Source organism: Amborella trichopoda, chromosome 3, assembly GCF_054954075.1.
Source record: "Amborella trichopoda isolate Santa Cruz 75 chromosome 3, AtrichopodaSantaCruz75HAP2 v2.0, whole genome shotgun sequence".
Lineage (NCBI taxonomy): Eukaryota > Viridiplantae > Streptophyta > Magnoliopsida > Amborellales > Amborellaceae > Amborella > Amborella trichopoda.
The window spans coordinates 38,225,689-38,245,014 of NC_142338.1; the positions used below are offsets into that span (position 1 = coordinate 38,225,689).

A 19,326-nucleotide genomic window follows, 5' to 3' on the forward strand; every position below is an offset into this window, starting at 1 on the left:
TCAAATGAACAAACTCTAAAAACATATTTATCTCACTTTCAAATAGATTTGAAAAGAAAAAGCGTAGCCTTCCAAATGAGACTCCTCGGACAATTTCAAGGTGGAAATCAAAATAATTTAAGTTCGGATCAAGTGCTCTTAGTGGACAAAATTGCACAATTGCTCCCGCAAGCATAAACACATACTGACCCTCCTGATCACATTTGTTCATCGCACGTTTAATGTAAGGGGCTGTTGGATCCCAAGAAAAAGATTGACAGGAAATGATTTTTCTGGGAAAATGCCCATTTCCGCCGTTTGAATCCAAAATCTGGGGCAGGAATATTTTTTATTTTTATTTTACCAAAAATCATTTCTTTATTTGGAATCCAAAATAGAGAAATTACTATTCTCCCTTCAGCTAAACATTTAATTTTTATGGTCAATTTTCCTTATTGTAACCTCCATGTGAAAAAGATAAAGGAAAGAGTTTACATGGAGCCGAGCTTCTAAACAATCAAATTAGAGCTCACCTCAAAATTTTCACTTGAAGAGATTGTTTTGAAGTCCAAATATGCTCAAATTAATCATGTCAACATCAAAGTACATGGACTTGAGAAAAAAATGTATTTCAAGTTTTGGAAATAGTGCATATTTAAATGCATTTTTTTACCGTCAATTTTCAAGATTTTCAAGCTTCCATAGATCTAGTCGATCTACACTATTTTTTAAGCTTTGAAATTTATAATTAAAGACTCATCAATATGCACCTAATAAAAATATTAAAAAAAAACAATCATTCGTATAAAATAAATAGACCAAAATACCCCTAAAATATTTAAGGATATTTTGGTCAATTTATTTTATGCGAATTATTTTTTTGATGTTTTTATTAGATTCCAATTTTTTGAAGAATAGACACTCTAAATTTCAAGTGACTTGAATTTGTAAAAAAATAAATCAAAATTCAATCACGAAATACAACTGTGATTATTGGATCGCCCCAAATTCAATTCGGCTCATAGGGCTTACACTGTTTCATCAGCCCATTTGAAGTGTGTGTACATAAAAAATAGGCGAATCTATAAAAAATATCAAAAAAAATATTTTATGTGAAAAACATTGACCAAAATACCCCCGAAAAGTTTTGGGGACATTTTGGTCAAATTTGTTTTCATGAATTATTTTTTATATATTTTTATTAGGTGCGTCTCACTAAAACGTATACACGATCCAAATTAAAGATCATTTGGAATTGTATAAAAAAAATGAAAAATAAAATACTACCAGACAATCGTGACCGTACGATGAACTTTGGAAGGTGATGAGGGTAGAAAAAATCACTGTTCATTTCTGCCTATAGGCGTTGGGAAGACTTTTTCATATTCATATATATATATATATATATATATATATATATATATATATATATATATATATATATATATATATATGAAAACACTACACAACGCCTATAGGCGAAAATGAATAGTGATTTCGCCTATCCCCATCACCGTCCAAAGTACGTCGCGTGGTGACGATTGTCTAGTAGTATTTCATTTTTCATTTCTTTTTACAAATCTAAATGACCTGAAATTTGGAACGTGCATTCATCAAAAATAAGAAAATCTTTGAAAAATATAAAAAAAAATATTTTACATGAAAAATATTGATCAAAATACCCTTGAAAATTTTTGAGGGTATTTTAGTCAATTTTTTTCACGGATAATTTTTTATATATTTTTACTAGATGCGCCTCAGTAAGATGTACATACCTTTCAAATTTCAGGTCATTCCGATTTGTAAAAAAAATAAAAAATAAAATACTACCGGACAATCATGACCGCGTGATGAAATTTGGACGATGATGAGAGTAGGCCAAATCACTATTCATTTTCGCCTATAGGCATTGGAAAGACTTTTCCATATATATATATATATATATATATATATAGGGCAATGATCTAGTAGAACAATTGTATCATAGTAAAATGCAACAACACTTCTAGAAAGCCATGTTGGTGGTATTTGTATGACCCAAAATTTTGTACACACTCTCTCTTCATCTCAATAATCAATCTAAAAAAAAAAAGTTTAATTTGAACTCTAGATATGGTCAAAATGAGTCCTTCTAAGAACGAATCTAAACCATTCATTTGGTTAATTTCTAGATCTAGGCCTTTACACACTCAAAATCATTTTTTTTTCTTTTTTAACATTGTTCATCTAATGATAATAAAGTCATCTAAAAAAATTGGAAAAGAAAAAAATATTTTTAAGGCATAGATCTAAGCATCTTATCAAAATGGATGGCTTATGTTTATTGGGCAAAAAATATACTTTCTATCTTGTATTTTTAAATTTTTCCTTTTTGTGATTGTTCATTAGAATTAAAAGAGTCTATATTTTAAAATTTGGATCAAACGAAGGGCCCCAATATGGTTTTTGAAGATTGTTGCATTACATTACTATGCAATTGTTGCATGAAATCATTATATAAATATTTATAGGGCAGTGATTTTATGCTACAGTTGTGTCATAGTATAAGGCAACCACACTTCTAGAAAACCATGTTTGTCGTATTCGTATGATTCAAATTTTTGTACACACACTCTCTTCATCTTAATAATCAATCCCCAAAAAAAAAGTTCAATTTGGACCTTAGATATGATCAAAATGAGACCCCTCCAACAACGGATCAAGATCATTCATTTGGTGAATTTTTAGAGCTTAGCCTTTACGAAATCAAAAATATTTTTCTCTTTTTTAACATTGTTTATCTAATGATAATAAAACCAACTAAAAAATTGGAGAAGAAAAAATTCTTTCAAGGCCTAGATCTAAGAATCTTATCAAAATGGATGACCTAGATCTAAGAATCTAGGTTCCATTCTCAAATTTTTCTTTTGTGATTGTTCAATAGAATGAAAAGAGTTTATATTTCAAAATTTGGAACAAACAAATGGCCCTAACATGGTTTTTGAAGATTATTGTATTACATTACTATACAACCATTGCATGAAATCACTGCCCATATATATATAGTGTTATCTGGGCTTTTTTTTTCTTTCCTAATTTTTTTTTGTTTTTTTTAATGCATTATGCTCTTGAAGGGATGAAACTATTTCATATGACAAGGATGATTGTCCAGCAGATTTTACGGCAAGATGCGTTGTGGACCGTGATAATGCTTTTATGGGACTTCTTTTGTAATGGTTGACGTTCTTCAAATGTATTGTAGGTCAAGATACAACAGCAATTGCCATGGCATGGATGGTGAAATATTTGGACGACAAGCAAAACATTCAACAAACACTTAGGGTAGGTGTAAATAAAATTTATTTCTCTCTCTCACGATTTATTGGATCTCTCTAAAGATTTATTGGCTATGTAACCCTACAAACTTCTTGTGGTATACGCTCACCAATCATCCATAGAAGCGCATACGATTCGAGCTTCAACTCTAAGTCTAGAAGATTTGAACAAGATGGCATATGCCTGTAAGGTACGACCACTATCACGCTATCACCCTTTTTTTTATTTGATGACAATCCCGTATTATTGTAGTGCATTTTGCCAAGGGAAATGTTACTATATATATATATATATATATATATATATATATATATATATATATATATATATATATATATATGTATGTGATCCCACTTTTTAGCTGATCTGACCCGAATGCCATGTCAAATGTTATTTTATTTTTCATTTTGTTTCTACAAAATATTTTTGGATGAAATTTTGATCGTATATTCATAAAATTAAGGCAAACCTAGGAAAAATTAAAAATAAATTTTTTTTGTATAAGTAAATGACCAAAATCACCCTACAATTTTCAGGGGTATTATAGTAAGTTTTCATCTCAAAAAATATTTTATTATTATTTCTATCATGTGCGCTCCTGTCAGATCTATGCATGCCTAAAAATTTTTCTTAAAATGATTTGCATAATAAAATTTAAAAGTAAAAAAACCTTGAGTCGTTCGATCAAGATGGTTAAAAACCAATTTGTGACATAGAAAGCGTTCCTCCTTTGGCAAAGGGTATGGAAGTCAAAGCAGAGGTGAACCTAGATGCACATCTCCAACGGTTCAGATTGACTAAGCCCTCATAGATTATAATTTTCACTTTTAATTTCTTTAATTTTATTTAAAAAATATTTTTTGCTGTAATTCATGAAATAGGTGTTCTTTTATATGGCACATAAAAAATAACAATAAGAAATATTTTAAAAAAAAATTCAAGGGTAAACGTTTTTGAAAATATTCCTTATTGTTTTTATGTAACCCCCTCTGAAATTTTGATTTATTTTTTACTTCTAAAACCCGAGGGACCCAACTGGCATGATGAACCATAGGAAAACCAAGGTCTACTCTACCCCCAAACCATGCTCCAAATTTATGAACATTCCCAAATAATAATAAATAAATAAATAAAAAATCCAAAATCTTCCAAATTGGGGACTTGAGTAAGTTTTGAGAGAGAACAAATATGAAACCAGACCCCTACTCTCAACAGTTCCCAATTAAGCAAAACTTAGCAAACCCTAAATCCTAGCAACACCCCATAGACATCAGGTGACAGTAAACCCTAAACCTTATGCAACTCACTGCTAAAATTCACTCCGTTTCACCAAACCTCAAAGGAAAAAGGACTACAGACAACCTTTCGGTTTGATTTGGGCCCCAACATTGGGTGCGGGGCTAGAGGAACCAACTTCCCATGTATTTTCTTTGTCTCTGCATATATCTTTATGCTTCTATTTGAAAATTCTTTGAAAACTCTTTTCCCATTTTCCTACTGACATCACAAGCCTGTGTTTTGGTTTTACACAAGTTTGACCCGACTACTGACTGACGATCCATGAGGAAGAGATCTCTTTTCGATTTCACTTCGATTGACGCATGACGGGACTGAACTTTATTGGTAACGAGTTTTTGCACAAATCTGGACATGATGGACTTTTTGAATCTGAACTGAACTGTTGGAAGGGTGTTTGTTCACCCTTTTAAGGGTCCACATTGACGCCTGTAACCTCATAACTTAGAAACAAGAAAAAGCTTATTGCAGAGTGCGGCTTTTTTATAGTGGAAGAGATCTTGTTGCTTCAATTTTTATAATAAGCGAGAATAGATTTAAAGGATATTTGATAGAGAGGGAGACGGCGTCAAGCTGGGCTTTGAACCCAAGACCTTGATATGCACCATGACAGCACAAGTAGAGATTTTCAGCAACAAACCATGATTATGGACATTGAAATGTGCCTTTACCAATTGGGGAACCTTTCTTTATGCATTAACTATACCCCGATCTTATTGGTTGGCTTAGGTAAACACTATTTTATTTTTATTTGTTTTTACACAGATTATATTGACACCAAATTTGGGGGGGTCTCATCCTCTTATCGGGGTGGACCTAAAAAAAATTAAAAATGTGCATGCCAAAATAAAATGACCACACTAGCCTTGAAACTCTTTGGGTAGTATGGTCTTTTCTTTGTCAGGAATATATATATATATATATATATATATATATATATATATATATATATATATATATATATATATTAATTAGGTGCACTCCCAAATTTCATATTCTTATGTTTTGTACAAAAAAATTAAAATAAATCCGTTGAGCCATCCGAATAAGATCAGACGATCAAAGGTTCACTTGTGACATTATGGCCGATGCTATCCGTAGCATACACGCCTAGTGCCATTTAGGAAGGTTCTCTTCTACAATTTGTTGTCTAGGGCTTAACTTCACTGTAGAGAAAATCATTAAAGATGCCTTTTAACCCTAAGCATATACGCCTAGGAGCATTATTTGTGGGAAGGTAGGCCTGTTAATGGCTCAGGTTAGGGAGGGCCAGCCTTGTCTTGAGCCCAGCCCAAAGTCCTACGAGGTAACTCCCAGCATGGGCTTGAAAATTTTGTTTGGCGTTGGGCCTGAAAGAACCGTGTCGAGCCGGGATGGGCAGGGCTTGTATAACTATGGGAATTGTTTTTTAACATGGGTACCATATAGTTTAAAACTTGAAGACCTGGCCCAAACCGGGCAAATGCTAGGGAAATAATTGGATTTTCACTTAAAATGATATATTTTTGTCCTGCAGGTTGTGAAAGAGGCCTTACAAATGGCAACAATAGTGCCGTGGTTTCCTAGGGAAGCCCTGGTTGATTGTCTAATTGGTGGTATGCTTTCACATTCTATTATTTTTACATAGTTAAAAAATAATAATAGATAAAAATATGATGGATGCTTCTACTATTTAAAAGGTAAAACCCAAATCACAAGTGACTTCGGATCTTGAAGTTCTGGAGTCACTTATGATATGACTTATTGATCTTCAAGATTGGAACTTATAGGTGATTTCAGATCTGAAGATCCGAACTAGTGTCAAAATAGAAAACATAAAAGATTGAGGTTAGAACGGGGTATATAGGGGCTTGACGTAAATTACTATGTGTCTTCAGATCTTAAAGATCGAAAGTAATGGTACATGGGGAAATTAAAAAAATAAAAAAAAAGGAAAAAAAAGGGTACATGAATAAAAGAATAAAATTTGGGGGAGATTTCTTTCATAATTGAAAATCTACAGAATCTATGCATAGATTTCTCTTTAGTTTTTATTTTTATATTAAAAAATTTTGTTGATTTCTAATCCTTTTTTTAACCCCTCTCACAGGTTTCCAAATAAGGAAAGGGTGGATTGTGAACATTGATGCTAGGGCAATACACCATGATCCCTCCATATACAAGGAACCCATGGAATTCAATCTACTAAGATTCCAAGTGAGTTATCCCCCACCCAGACTCTTCCTAAATTCCCCCCTTTGCCTCTCTCTTTTATTAAGATTATTATTAATGTTTTAGTTCATCAAATCAATCTAATTTAGGAAAATTTTACTTCAGTTTTTAAATAAATAAGCATGTAGATGCAATAACTCCATCTCCCCTGCTCTTAGAATATGATCATCTTTTATTTGTTATTTTGGGTATCTTAATTTCAATCATCCCTCATTCCCTTGTAGGAAACAACTTAAGCTTATATTTTCTACACACACATGCAATTTACATTTCTTCTCTAAAATTAAGTTTTTGTCCTTTTAGAATTGAATCTTAATGAGTTTTGTGAATGATTAAAGAAATATGAACAAAGTGGTCTTGTAATGCAAAGGGATTATATACTATGAGATTTTTTGATGAAAGACTAAATGTGATCTTGTCGAGGGATATATTTTTTTCAGTTTTCTTCTTTTCGTCTATTTTCTTTTATTTTTCTTTTCTTCTGGCAAAGATCACTTACAAGTAGTCTTCTTACAACAACTTTTGCTTCAAAGAAAATAAAACTAACAAATCCAAAATATGAAAAACGTTGATTCTACTAAACCAATTTTCTTTAATTAAAGAAAATAACCACAATTCTTATGCTTGAGAACGTAAATACTATATAATTAAATATGGTAAGAAACAAAAACAGAGTGACGGATATTACCTCAACCAAACTTATTACGCTTCACAACGAGATATCACCATTCGATGACGCAGGATCAATGATAAACCTTCAATCTTAACCAGGAAAGCATGTTTAACCAAACCCTCCAATGGAACTATGAATTCCTCTCAGATCACAAATCTCAAACTTATGTTCAAACCCATGAAACCTAGTTCAAGAGAGATATCATCTGCTTACTACTACCCAACCCTTAGGATCAACACCACCACAAGATAAGCCAAGAGAGAGAGATAGATCTAGGTAGGGCGTGCCCCTTCTTACAAAACTTTGGAACAGAGAGCGCTTCTAGGTTGGGCATGCCCCCTTAGGCTTTAGAGAGAGAGAGAGAACTCCTAGTTTGGGGCGTGCCCCCTTTAACTTACCAACTGGAGAGATATATATATTTAGATAGAGAATAGAGATTTAAGTGTCGAGATTTGGGTAGGGATCAATCCCTTTTTATAGTACTTGAACAAGGTTAGGGTTTCTTAGGGTTTTCCTTGGCTTGCCTCTTCTTGTGAGATTGAATGTGAACCATTGATCTTGGGTAATTTGTGGGATGAGAGACTTGATCCTTCCATTCCATAAATGGGTCATCAAGATCATCGAAGTTTTTGAAACCTTTATCCATCATTCCTAAACTATTTTCCCTCTCAATAGAAATTCAATAAAATAATTTTATTTATAATATAGTGTTTACCAAAATTATGCACAAGCCTTCGCATATTTTCCAAAATACTTTGAAGGCTTCCTCAAGGCAATTTTTTTTCAAAACGCTACAAAGCTTTCTCCTCAAGCCAAAGCTTGAACTAACACAATGAAAGTTTCATGAGGGTGAGTCGTGCTACCCTAGGTTCATGGGCCCCACCCATATGCAATGGTAGATCCATTAACATATTGGGCCTCCCATGCAATATTAAAATTATTAAAATTAATAATATTATTTTTAGAAATCCATAAAATCACATTTGAATATTTTAATTAATCTAAAATCAATATCTCCATTTTTATAAATCTAACTTTGATAAATAAAATATCCAAAGATTTAAAAAAATTCAAATAACAGTTCTAAAAATCATAACATTAAAACTCACATAATTAAATTCATTAGATGGGAAAATGATCCATATGGTCTAAGAATTAAATAAATAAACATTGGGGCACACCACCTTCAAGTGTGGACAACAGTCCACACTTACTTTATCAAACAACCCAGTGTTTCCCATGACCTACAGTCTATGAAGGAGCTCATTAGTGGGTCACTAAAGTTAGGTCAATGAGCCAAGGGGTAGTAATCCTAATTTATGGATTTCAGGTTTTTCCCTAAAGACGTATCAAGGTCACCTAGACCTGATGCGACCACAGCTCTTATGGCGCATAGAGGTATCTCTCGCACATACATAAGCTTCACCCTGAAATGTGGTTCACTTTCCCGAAATGACTATCATATATGTATGGGATGTGATGGCTCGCGGATGAGGCTTTGGCCACCGTATTTGAAAGCCACCATCACACACAAGGGTCACACAATCCCTTGGCTCACTCATCTGGGCATACTCTAACCTCATCAAGGAATGATCTATTCGAACCCTGATTAGATAGTTTTTTATGTTCATGTAACATAGGTTTTTCCCAACCAACTGGCTTAGCTCGAAAAGCTTAGTCCGGTATCAACAAACATTGTTTGCTTAGTATGGTTCACACAGGACCACACTCCCACTAAGTTCATGTTCTATTATATCAAAATATTTATTAGAAGCACTCATAAGACCTTTAATGCCCACACGCACCTAACAATTTTTACCTTTGTTACAAGGAGATCATAAATACCCTTAATCATCTAATTTTAAATTAGACAGCATACGATGTGTCATGAAGTTCAAGAAATTTTTCTTTGAATTTTGAACTCAACCAATGTGTCATCCACAACCATCTTATTTGAAATCCGATAGACGAGTAATTATGATCTCCTCATACCAAAAGTAAATGGACTTTAAATATACTTTTCCTAATGCAAATGGGCAATGCAATCTACAAAGGTAACATATAGGAGGCAACAACCATTTTTCAAGAAAATAAAGGGAGCCGATTAAACCATTACTTTATTTTTTCTTTTCTTTTATTTTTCTTTTTTTCTTGTCATAGTGCAATTTGCACTTGTTCTAGCAGAACATCAATTTTCCACATTTAGCAATGGATACATCATAAAGTAGAAAAATATTAGGGCTGTCAAATTCAACTATATTCACTTTTTGAACCTTGAGTATTTTGTATGTGCATGTGAAGTATGTTTATGTGGAAGATTGGGAGAAATCGGTAATTGAGAAAATTGGCAGCAAAATATGTTAGGATATGGATATCTCAAGTTCATATTGATATACATCACTATGGATGTATGGATATATATCTCTTGATAAGATTAGGTATATAAAACATAAGAAGAGACCAAGTCAAAGTTACTTGGTCATCAAATTAATTTGGTGATAAGGCCTCCTACTATTTACATCTATCTCCAAGAATCATACGATATTTATCTCTTGTAATTGTGTGATTGTCTTCTATATATAAAGGTACCTATTGATGTAAACAATCATCCAAAATAGTGAAGATGTAGTCTGTTGGGCTTTGGATCCGTAGACGTAAGTCTTCGGCCTGAACCACGTAAATGTTATGTTCTCTCTTTTTCTCTCTCCATTCTCCATGCAATGTCTGTGCATATATGCTCCCACAAATTTTAACATGGTATCAGAGCGAGGTTGATCTATTGCTAAATGGGGTTGTTTTCGTCGCTCTTGATCATGGTCTATATGGGTTCATCCATATTCATGGAACGAGTTGAAGCTATCCTTATGCCTTTGCCACAAACATTGAGTCAATCTCCAATTTGCTGGGGAATGTTTTTGCAATATATGGTACAATGAGCATGGATTGTGATGAGCATGCAATATCTAGTGCGGTGCGGTAGATGTTGGTGCTGTTTTTCTTCTTACGCTCTATGTTTTAGGCCCTTGTCATCTCTGTCGATTTTCTGCTCAATTTGGTATGCGATCTTACTTGTCTGGTTACGCTCTTGTTGGAATCTTTTGCGTGACTGTTACGCTCTTATCTCAACCCCAACATCAGAAAGAAATTGTTACTTTTTTCTATCATTCAGTAAAGGTTGACTGTCCAATTGAGAGTTTTTTCGTTGGACGGGAGCTCAGGCACAATGATGTAAATGTACTCAAAAGATGATTGTTTATTAATAGCTGAAAATAGTTAAGCTTAAGCCATCTTCTTCAATAATTATAGTATATAGAAACCTCTGTTTCTATAGTCATCAGTGCTGAAGTATAGCAATTTGAAGTTTACAAAAAAAAAAGAGAGGCAGCATCATAACTCCTACCCATAAAGGAGAGAAGAGGGAGATCGAGTTGGGTTGAGTTGGGTTCATTGCGTTTGGTTATGTTTGGAGATTACTTACTGCCAATAGAGTTTGGAGATTGGTATTTACGTTCTGACAATAGAATTGGAGATGGTTTTGATAGAGAGATTGATTTAGTGCACCATTGATCTAGGGGTTTTCTCTCTGTGAGAGAGAGAGAGAGAGAGAAAGAGAGAGAAAGAGAGAGAATAGAGAGAAAAAGAAGTGAGAGAAAGAAGGGAGAAGTAAAGAGTAAGAGAAAAAAATAAATTAGAGAGCCTACACGTTTATAGGATTTACGATCTTCTGATCTGCTCAAGATAAGCCATGCATTAGCCATTTGGGGTAATTTGAGGAGCACTATTGTGGGAAGCTCTCATTCCTTGTGGGAGCAAGTTGCTTGGATCTATGCTAACTAAAGATGGAGGTATTTCAAAGGTTTCGGATTTTCTTTTGATTTCTGTTGGCTCTTCCAAGTGCCTCATGTTTGATTAATCGAGCCTTTCGATCTTGTTTGATGATCAAGTTTTTCGTTACTTGATCATATTTGATAATTGAGTTTCTCGTTACTTAATCTTATTGTATGATGGAGTTTTCCGTTACTCCATCCTGTGTGATGATTGAGTTTACTCGATCCCGTCTGTTTTGGATGCTCATGTTTAATGATTGAGTTTTTCGTTACTCAATCATATTGGATGATGATGTATTCCGTTGCTCCATCATGTGAGATGATCAAATTTCTTTTTGTTATTCGATCATGTCTATTGATTGAGCTTTTCGTTACTCGATCTTGGAAATTCTGAAAGCCTGTTTGTCAATTATTGATCGAGTTTTTCGGTACTCAATCCCGAATGTTCCTGAGGATCTGTTTGTTCAATCTGCTGTTAATCGAGGTTTTCGTTAGTCGATCCCAGATGTTCCTGAGACCGTCTATTTGTTCAAGCAATGTGCTCGTTGTTCAAATTATGCTTTGTTGATAATCAATGAAATGATTTCTTCAACCTAGTATTTCATAATGCATTATATAAGCAAAACAGTAAGATAATTACATTAATATAGATTAGAAATTGAATAATGGTACACCTTTGCTATAACATGAATTCTACTTCCAAGTTTCAAAATATAATATACGAATAATATCGAAAAGTTCATAACAAAAGACACTGCTAATATATTGTGGAACTCAAATGTGGCTGCCTACATAAATCCTGTGCGATAATTGAAAACTATAAAAATTTAGAATTTAGAAATTTAAAAAGATGTTAGAGTTGATATTCTTTTCTTTTTTTAGTAAATACAACATTTTTACTTTTCAGACTTAAGAAATTATTGCACATAAAAATTTAAAAACTTCATTATAAATATTTTTTAAAATCGTAAAATTTCATTAAAAATGAAAAGTTTTTTAAGTAATCAAAAGTAAGAAGTTATAGTTTCATATGTCCTATTTATAAGAAAAGTCAATTCAATTTATGTGAAGCGTCTAAAATTCCTAGTATACAGAAATTGGTAATTCGTCATAAATTATTTTTAAAGAATGAAAACTTCCATTAGAATTATGTTTTCTATTAAAGTTCTTGAAAACAAATAATGTTGACATAAATGAAATCTATAAAGTATTAAAATTCGAAATTCAAAAATATAAAAGATTTTGAATTCTTACAGCAAAGATGGCATGCTAAGTTGAAATACCTAAAATAAATAAAGTTAGTTTTGCTACAAATATAGCTATCAAGAAATAAAATGACATACATGCTATGTAACCCTGATATTTTTGTCATTTTTACTAATTTTAACAAAAAAGAGAAATAGTTATACATGCAATTTCAAGTCATAAAAATTCGCAATCCAAACATAAAAGAAGTCATAAATACATTTAAAAATTAAATATAACGACAAACATTTTCAATATTGGTGCTCTAACTTTTGTACTAAATATAAGGTAGTTTTAACATTTGAAAATCCTTAATAATAAAATTTGATATTTAAAATTATTTATTATTAAATTTTATAAGGACATAAGAAATCTACAAAACGTATAGTATTATTTAATTAATAAAAAGTAAGAAAATATGAATACCTGTTAAATATTTTTCTTAAAATACAATATTAAAGTCATGAAATGAGGCGCGCAAAAAAATAGAAAGAAAAGAGGCCAAAATACTCGCAACAAAAGAAAATCATTAATAATAAAAAAATTGGCATTTTTTATATCTTGAAAGCCCTTGAGAAAATGGGTTGATGAATCATCGATAAAAAAATGAAAATCCTTAATTTAAAAAAAAATGGTTTTGAAACCAAAATTTTATTTTAAAATCATAATTAAAATAGCTTTTTAAATAGTGAAAAAGGGAAAGTTTGCCAAAATTAAAATATTAAACTTTTAAAATCCAGAAAATAAAAATTTACCCATAAAATAATTTTGAAGCATAAAATCTTAAATTTGTTAACTTTAGAAAGAAAAAAAAAGTAGTTGTCTATTTATTTTGAGTTATGAACATTGAAAAATGGTAATGACTAATTATTCCATAATTCTTTTGAACAATTAAAATTTCATAAAATTAGAACCATAAATCTTTTAGAATTGGTTTCTACTTTTTGAAAATTTTGTAAAAATTTATAAAATATTAAATCATTAATAAATAAAAATGAAAAGCATGAAACACTCTTTACACGGGAGGACGAAGCAGACTACTCAGTGTCCATCCTATCCCGATCCACACAAAAACTCGTTATTTAAATAATTAGTAGAGATGAATCCGTCAAATCCTATTCTATGAGGAATCGATCTCGAAGGAGACTTCCTTTTCACAATTTTTTTTTTTTGATGAATGTTCCAAATTTATTGATAGCAGAAAAAATTACAAGATATCAAGAATATTAGTAGAAATTACCAACATGTCCAACTCAACTCGCTTTTTAGCTAAGGAATCAGGCAGAGCATTTGCTTCCCTATAAACATGAACTAGGGCCATTGTCAAAGAAGAAAAAATGGCAAAGACTTGAGTTGCCACTGAAGACAATGTTCCCTCTTACACTATTTAATCACATTTAGCGAGTCCCCTTCAACAATAAAACCCTCCATGTTATTTCTTGCCGTTAAAAGTTTCAACCCATGGAAAATAGCACGAAGTTTCGCATGATTAGCCATCGCAACTCCGGCTCTGCATAAGCAATAATGACATTTCCTTGCCAATCCCAAATGGCTCCTCCATAACCAACCAGACCAGGATTTCCCATCGAGCTTCCATCAAAGTTAAGGTTGAGAACACCAATGTCTGGTGGTTTCCAGCTAGTGACCAGTCTAAACAAAAGAACATCCAACTGAAACAGGTTGAGGAGGTTAATCATGATATCTACCTTAGAGATACCCTTACATTCTTTAGCAACATGCAGCCAAGACCAGATAGTGAGTTTGATGTTATTAAGAACTCTATCAACGCAACAAATCTTCCCATCAAAGGTTCTATAGTTTCTCTCCAACCAAACTTCCCATAAAATAACACCTCGCCTCCAAATAGAAGCACCAACCTTTGGCAAAGGCACCTCAAACTGAGTTAGCAAATCCACCTTATGTTGTGGTAGAGTAAGGTTAAACCCCAACATTTGGAAGCACCAGGACCAAATATTGGAGATAAAGGAGCAATGTAAAAAAAATCCATCCCAGACTCTCCATCCTCCTTACACATCAAACAGACATTTGTGATAATTTGGCCTCTCTTGATCAAATTATCCATAGTGAGGATCTTGTCTTGAGCCGCAAGCCATAAGAATACTTGCACCTTATGAGGGATGGGCCACTTCCAAATTTTGGCTAACACTGGAAAAGACCAGCGTACTCTATCAAAGAAGAGTAAGCGGTAAACAGACTTGACCGAAAACTGTTCATCAGTCTCAACTTCCCACACCACTTCATCCTCACTATGCTCCCTAATAAAAGATTGCTCTAATATTTCAAGCAAATTGATAAGTTGTTGAAAAAGAAGATCATGAATTCTATCATAAGGAAAGCTTATATTCCAACTTACCTTATCGCGGCTAAAATCCACCAAATCAGCAATCGTAGCCTGGGAGCAGTTGACCTTACCAAAAAGAAGAGTAAATGCATATTTTAATGGTTCCTCACCCAGCCATTTATGGCGCCAAAATGACACCGCATTCCCCACACCTGGGATCCAACAGATATTGCGATCTACCACTTGCTTGAGTGTGTAGATTTCTCTCCACAACGAAGAGGTACTATCCCTACCCACTCCTCTTTTAATCTACATAACGAAACCATCTATGTCATACTTTGAAACGAGCACTTTGTACCAAAGTTGATCTTTATTCAAGAGGCTTCACCACCACCATTTACATAACAAAGTATTATTCATCAACGAAAGTCTCCTCACACCTAAACCACCTTCACGTTTAGGAGTACACACCTTTTCCCAACGAATACGATGAAATTTCCTCTCAACTCCAAAAGAACCACATAGAAAGTTGTGCATCAACACTTCAATACGTTTAATAATAGCCCTAGGCATTCGCAACAGAGACATCTAATAAATAGGAAGATTTGCAAGACAGGAAATCAAAAGGGTAACTTTGACTCCTAAAGAGAGATATTTAGGCTTCTAAAGATCAAGCTTGATTTGAACTCTCTGTATGACATTCATTATCCCATACAGAAATAGGTAAGGTTCCAACAGAGATTGGCAAGCCTAGGTATTTGAAGGAAAATTTATCCACCCTACATCCAAGCCTCAATGCTAAATCATTTACCAACCCCTCATCACAATTGACACCAATCAATGTTGTTTTAGAGAAGTTGACCTTGAGGCCAAGTGAAACCTCACAACAAATCAAGAAAGTTTCAATCTTCTCGATTTGATCTCTCCTCACATCACAAAACAGCAACGTATCATCCGCATATTGAAGATGAGAGATACATGGAGCATTATGAGAAACCACGAAACCTGAAAAGTACCCTCTATTCACAATGTTACAGATCATCTTACAAAGCATCCGACATAGAGCGTGAATAAGAAAGGTGATAAAGGATCCCCTTGTTTGAGGCCTCGAGAGGCCTTGAAGAAACCTTTAAGGCTCCCATTAATAAGAACCGAAAAGTCAGCCGTGGAAAGGCAACCAAAAATCCATCTCTTCCACTTAGGACCAAAACCCATCTGTTTCATGACTTCTAACAGACTACATCATTCAACTCTATCGTAGGTTTTCTCCATATGCAATTTAATGACAATACCCGGTTCACTGCTCAAAAGCCTAGAATGGATGCATTCCTGGGCAATAAACACGATGTCTGAAATTAAACTATTTTGGATAAAAACGTATTTTGGATAAAAACCAATTGTGTATCAGAGATGATGATAAGGAGAACCACTTTCAACCTTTCAGCAAAAAGTTTTGCTACAATTTTATAGAGGCTGGTAAGGAGGCTAGTAGGCCTGATATCCGAATGAGAGGAGATAGCAGATCTCTTAGGGATAAGGCGATGAAATTAGCATTAACTCTCTTAAAAAAGTCTCCATGAACTCCTTAACCATATCCAATAGCTCTCCCTTAACTAGGTGCCAGAACAGTTGGAAAAAAAAAGAGGGAAGCCATCAGGGCCTGGGCTCTATCTCTTGGAAGTTTAAAAACGACAAGTTTAAGTTCATTCATAGAAACCTCTCTCTCCAAATTGTTAGCAACAGAAAGGGAAAGAGAAAAAAACGCTAAGCCATCCAACGTGGGTTTAAAAGGGATTTCATTAGATAAAGCTCTAAGAAAATGAGCAATAATACCCTCCTCCCAGCCAGAGTGGTCATCTTCAACGACACCAGACCAGACCAGTCATTATGTTTCTGACGAGCACTAGCAATGGCTTGAAAGAACTTAGTATTGCGATCGCTTTCTTTCAACCATCTCACCCTGGATCTATGTTTCCAATACATCTGCTCTACTTTATTAAGAGACTCCAAAGTGGACAACAACATACTTCTCTCCACCATATCAGCCTTAGAAATGAGCCCTACATGTTGGATACCCTGATCCCACCTTTGGATATCGGACAACACCTGATCAATTTTAGTCTTAACCAAAGACCAATTCTCAGCTTTCCAAGCCAACAACTTATGTTTCACATTGAGGAGTTTCTTATGGAGAATGAAGTCCACTTACCCAAAGAAAACAGAATTCACCCAGATGGACTTAATAAGATCAACAACACCCGGTTCATCCAACCAACAAAGCTCCAGACAAAAAGGCTTTTCTCCGCTTATACTAAACGTAGTATTGAGCAAAAGAGCAGTGTGATCAGATGAAAGCCTAGGCAGTGCTTTGATAGTAATCAAAGAAAAGGCTTCCATCAATCCTGAGTTACCAAAAAAGGGTCCAACTTAGACATAATCAGATTATGAGCACGACAATTTGACCAAGTAAATTTAGCACCCGCTACAGGCAAGTAAAACAATTGAAAACGCTCAATGAACGAATTAAACATCCACATCAACGAGTTAATAGGAGGATTGGACGACGACATCTCATACGGCTAACGAACTTAAAATCACCACCCAAACAAATTGGCATATCATGAGAAAGCAGCACATCACCCAAATCAATAAGAAAAACTTCTTTAAGAGAAGGCACCATAGGGCCATAGACATTGACGATACCCCATTTGAAACCACCACTTGGTCCCTCAAAGAAGATGCCCAAAATTCTATCCCTCTTAACTACATCAAAACAATGAAAAAGAAGTGGATCCCACAAGATCCATAAACCCCCCGAAGCCCCTAAAGCATCTACCCCCTCAAAATTAACTGCCCCATTACCCCAAATGTCTCTAACCACAGATAAATCTGGAGCATAAAAATTAGTTTCTTGCAAAATAAGAACTTTAGGTCTAATGACTTCTTTTTCACAATTTGTCGGCCAGGGGGTTGGCTTACATTTGTGTACAACCGAATAAGTTTTAAAAATCAATACACAAAGTAGGAGGACGAATTTTGAAAATCTTTTTAAAATATAGGGGTAAACAGTAAAGAAAACATGAGAAAAAGAAAAAATAGGAGTTTTTTCTCCTTTCACCTTCGATGTTTGTTAAACCAAAAGTCGATGTTGAACTCCTATGAGAGGATTTTCATAGGAATGTTCGTTTAGGGATTCAGGGTCTAAATGAGATGTTTACTCAAAGTTCTCATCCTAGATAGTGGTCTATTTATGGTCTCTTCCTAGACAGTAGTCTATTTATGTTTTTTCCTAGACAGTGGCCTAGTTATGAAATGGAATAGAGATGAGAGATCAGTAGTGGTGCCATTTGGGAGAGCAGTTCCAAAGGATTTTTCTCGACTGCGTTGTATCGAGGGTTAGAGGTAACTCTATATCTCAAAATCTATGATGTAAGTTTCATTGGTATAGTAGATTTCAGTTTGTCATGCCCGTGGATGTATCCCTTCTTGTGTTTTATGTTTTATTTCTCATACTTTATTTGCTAAAAATCAACCCATTGGGTTTAGAGCTTCCATACACAACAGTAGCTCTATTCCAGACTTTGGAGATATGATGGCAAAGTGAACCAAGAAATTTCTAGCAGCCTTTTTGGCTTAACATGGACATCCAAGACTTAAAAGCAACATCCAACATGCCATAGATCATGCGTGATGAAGCCACAAGAAATGGCTTCATCATGGGAGAAGAGCTTGGAGAGGATGACACCTTTATCATTCTTGAGATAATACATCAAGGTGGTTTATGAAAATATTTAGCACGGTTTTTATAGTGATAACAGCAGCCTAACAATGCTCAATGGCACCCATCAAGCAATAGATGATGCATAGGAGAAAGACTAGGGTGCGTGCACTTTCAAGTGTGAAGAACAAAGCTTGAAAGAGTGGGGCGTGGAGCCCCTTTGGAGAAGAGATTAGGGTTTAAAACAAGAACCACCTAACTTCAACTCTAGTGGGAACATGGTCCTAGTTATACACTTTTCATGTAGGGTACTTTTCTTTGATTAGATCTCAACCACCCATTGGATGATCCAAGAGTTGAGAGAGGTTAAAGTTCTAGCCTACCAAGAATTGGATGGTGATTAATTATCATATCTTTATCACTATACCCACATACCACCTTTCAACAATATCAAATGTGCTCTCCAACCCTAATTTTCAAAAATATTGAATCTCCACCATTCAGTTCATCATCATCAAGTCAACACCATTGACTAAATAACTCATGTTTGAATTTGAAATGAGGGTGGCTCGCCACCATTCCATATGGGTTGGTCTTGCTTCATGCACGCTCAAGCTTCATGTGGAGTGAATCTTCCTCTTATGAAGTATCACTTTCAAAGGAGGGGACATGTCATAATTTTGTCCCCTTGTCTCTTTCGAACCAATGAGAAGCCATCATTTCAACTTTTAAATGAGTGAACAAATCACAAAATTTGAGA

At 34.2% G+C, this 19,326-nt stretch overlaps 1 protein-coding gene across 1 annotated transcript in view; it reads left to right on the forward strand.

Annotated features, from left to right (window-relative positions):
* CYP722A1 (cytochrome P450, family 722, subfamily A, polypeptide 1) overlaps window positions 1-19,326 on the forward strand; it is a gene marked incomplete at its 5' end in the record, with an annotated part of 65,037 nt that overhangs the window by 42,742 nt on the left and 2,969 nt on the right. Inside the window, 4 exon segments of the mRNA XM_088860395.1 lie at window positions 3,221-3,300; window positions 3,398-3,484; window positions 6,107-6,185; window positions 6,680-6,786. Of these exon segments, the coding sequence (XP_088716521.1) occupies window positions 3,221-3,300; window positions 3,398-3,484; window positions 6,107-6,185; window positions 6,680-6,786 (353 nt within the window).